This window comes from Strix uralensis, chromosome 11, assembly GCF_047716275.1.
Source record: "Strix uralensis isolate ZFMK-TIS-50842 chromosome 11, bStrUra1, whole genome shotgun sequence".
In the NCBI taxonomy this organism is placed as follows: Eukaryota; Metazoa; Chordata; class Aves; order Strigiformes; family Strigidae; genus Strix; species Strix uralensis.
Window position 1 is genome coordinate 2104808 of NC_133982.1, and position 2795 is coordinate 2107602.

The window sequence follows — 2795 nt, forward strand, 5'->3', positions numbered from 1 at the left end:
TTCCTTTGTTCTCGGAAACATAGAAAAGAAATGCTGATGAATGTATGGTACCTTGGAGCACCTTCTGGTAGCTGTTCATAAAAAAATAGAAACTGTGCAATTTTTAAGGTCAAAGAACTGTCTGGAAGAGATGGTAGCCATTAGAAATGTGAAAGTTGAAATTGGCTTAATGACACGTAGACACAATAGTAGAAAGAAAGCATCAGGAGTGATTCACATTATGAGTCAGAAGGTTCATTGGTGAGATCCAAGGTTGTAGCAGGAAGTTACAGATGAGCAGAACTGAAATATGGATGTGGCTGAAGGTGAAGAGGCAGCAATGTTTTACATCTTACATGTTCTGCCGTTATGCAGAGATGGAATTTTTTATTTGAATATTTTCCCCTCTGTAATATTTTACTCTGTTCTAGAAAGAAAGCAGAAGACTACATTAAAGTTATTTTTCCCCATGTTCATTTCTTGAGTTTCTACGCAGCTTTTACGTTAGATTGCATGTGTTATGTTTTGCTCTTTTCTGAATTTGTTTGTATTAAAATAGCACAGAAACATATGAGTTTTGTAACACTGTTACTCCTCACAACTGTGGAACGTTGACATTTTGCCTTTGCTTCTTATGGTTCTAGCAATGGTGAACCAGACAGAGGTCAATGAGTTCATCCTTTTGGGCCTCACCGATATCCAGGGGCTGCAGCACTTTTTCTTCGTCTCCTTTCTCTTGCTCTACTTGACCAGTCTTCTGGGAAATGGTGCCATTGTGACCATGGTGATATGTGAGCCCCGGCTCCGCACACCGATGTACTTCTTCCTGGGGAACCTGTCCTGCCTGGACATTTTCTACTCCACAGTCACTGTTCCCAAGATGCTGACTGGCTTTCTCTTTGGGCATCAGCCCATCTCTTTTGGTGGGTGCTTGGCCCAGCTCCACTTCTTCCACTTCCTGGGCAGTACTGAGGCTGTGCTCCTGGCCACCATGGCCTATGACCGATATGTGGCCATTTGCAACCCTTTGCGCTACACCCTTATCATGAGCCCACGCACTTGTCTGCTGCTGGCTGTGGCCAGCTGGTCCGCTGGTTTTGTACATGCCACGATGCACTCAGTCATGACCTCTCAACTGCGTTTCTGCGGCCACAACCACATTCATCACTTCTTCTGTGACATCAAGCCACTGTTGAATTTGGCTTGCTGTAGTACCAGCCTCAACATGACCCTCCTCAATATTGTCACCACATCTATTGTACTAGTTCCCTTCACTCTCATAGTCCTCTCCTACCTCTACATCACCTCCTTCGTCTTCCAGAAAGTCCGATCCCAGGAAGGAAGATGGAAGCTCTTCTCCACCTGCGCCTCCCACCTCACCATTGTGGCACTGTTGTACATACCCGTGCTCTTCAATTATACACCACCCTCCGCAGGAAGCTCCCCTAAGAGGGATGTGCAAGTGTCTCTCATGTACAGTGCTGTCACTCCAGCTCTGAACCCCTTGGTCTACACTCTTAGGAACCAGGAGGTGAGATCTGCCCTGAAAAAAATCTTAGGGAGAAAACTTCTTCCTGGAGGAAAGTGACTAAACAAGGAGAAGACTCGGAATGGGCTTACTCCACCTCTCATGTTTATAAGCAGAGAGCTCAAAAGGACACTGTATTGCAAGACTGAAAAACTACTGATTATGTCACGTAGTTCAACACAGAAGTTAACAGCGTAGATCTAAATCGGGGGAGACATTCAGGGATGTCCTGGTTTCGACCAGGAAGGAGTTAATTTTCATTGGAGTATTTCATACCATGTTATGTCATGCCCAGGCGGGCAGGATCGCTCTCGGGGTCTCTCTCTCTCTCTCGCTTGCCGTCTGCTCGTCGGGCAGTATTGTTGCTGGGGGGGGCGGTTGCTGCGCTCGGTAAACCACTGCTGCATTGTACCCGTTTTCTTTTTGAACTCACTACTGTTACTGTTGTTCTCTTGTCATATTTAGTAAATTCTTTCTTTTTACTCAACCCACGAATTCTCTTCTTTTGTTCCTCCTCTATCTTACCAGAGGGGGAGGGGGAGGTGAACAGCCGGCCACGTGCCGCCTGGCTGCCGCTGAGTTCAAACCTCCACAAAGGACTTGATGCTTCTTCCATCATTTTTAGATGTCTTACAGTACCGCATCTGGTCTCTGGCTTCCAATACAGAAGCATGAGTGTCTCCTGCAGGACTTGAGACACAGCTGGCAGCCCCATGCAGTCGTATTAAGTGATTACTTGACGGCTATGTTTAGGCAGCTGAATGACTCTCCTGTCATTCAGACCTTCTGTATAGCTGAAGAGAGCTAGCATGTGTTACATTTTGGGTGGGCATAGCCTGAGAATGATATTGTCGACAACTGGCTGGAGGCAACCCTCTGGAGGGGTCTGTTTCTTTCCATTAAGTATAATGAACCTAGATTTAAATGTAAACTAAAAAATGGATGTGAGCTTCAACTCTACTAGCTTTAGCAGTGTGGCTTATCTTGCCTGGATTTATATACTTAAATGTATTTATGTGCCTAGCTGCTTTTCCAGATTCACATTCTGGTGAATGATGAAACAATTGATTTGCATTCGCACAGACTACTCCAGACATGTTAAGCGTCCTCAGGTAGCGTACTCAGACTTTGCTGGTGGATCCAGAACAGAACAGGTCTGTTGCAGGCCCTTTGTCATACTTCCTGTCCATGTTACTCAGGACAGAATAAAGGGCTACTCGGAATTGTCTGCATAATGGCCTAGGTGCAGAGCACGGAGCGCAAACTCCTGGCTACAGCTACGAGTTCT

At 45.8% G+C, this 2795-nt stretch overlaps 1 protein-coding gene across 1 annotated transcript; it reads left to right on the top strand.

Moving 5' to 3' along the window:
* The first annotated feature begins 622 nt into the window (after positions 1-622).
* On the top strand, positions 623-1567 carry LOC141948095 (olfactory receptor 12D1-like). The gene has a single exon (XM_074880121.1). The coding sequence runs from the start codon at positions 626-628 to the stop codon at positions 1565-1567; it is 942 nt and encodes a 313-aa protein (XP_074736222.1). The 5' UTR covers positions 623-625.
* The last annotated feature ends 1228 nt before the right edge of the window (positions 1568-2795 follow it).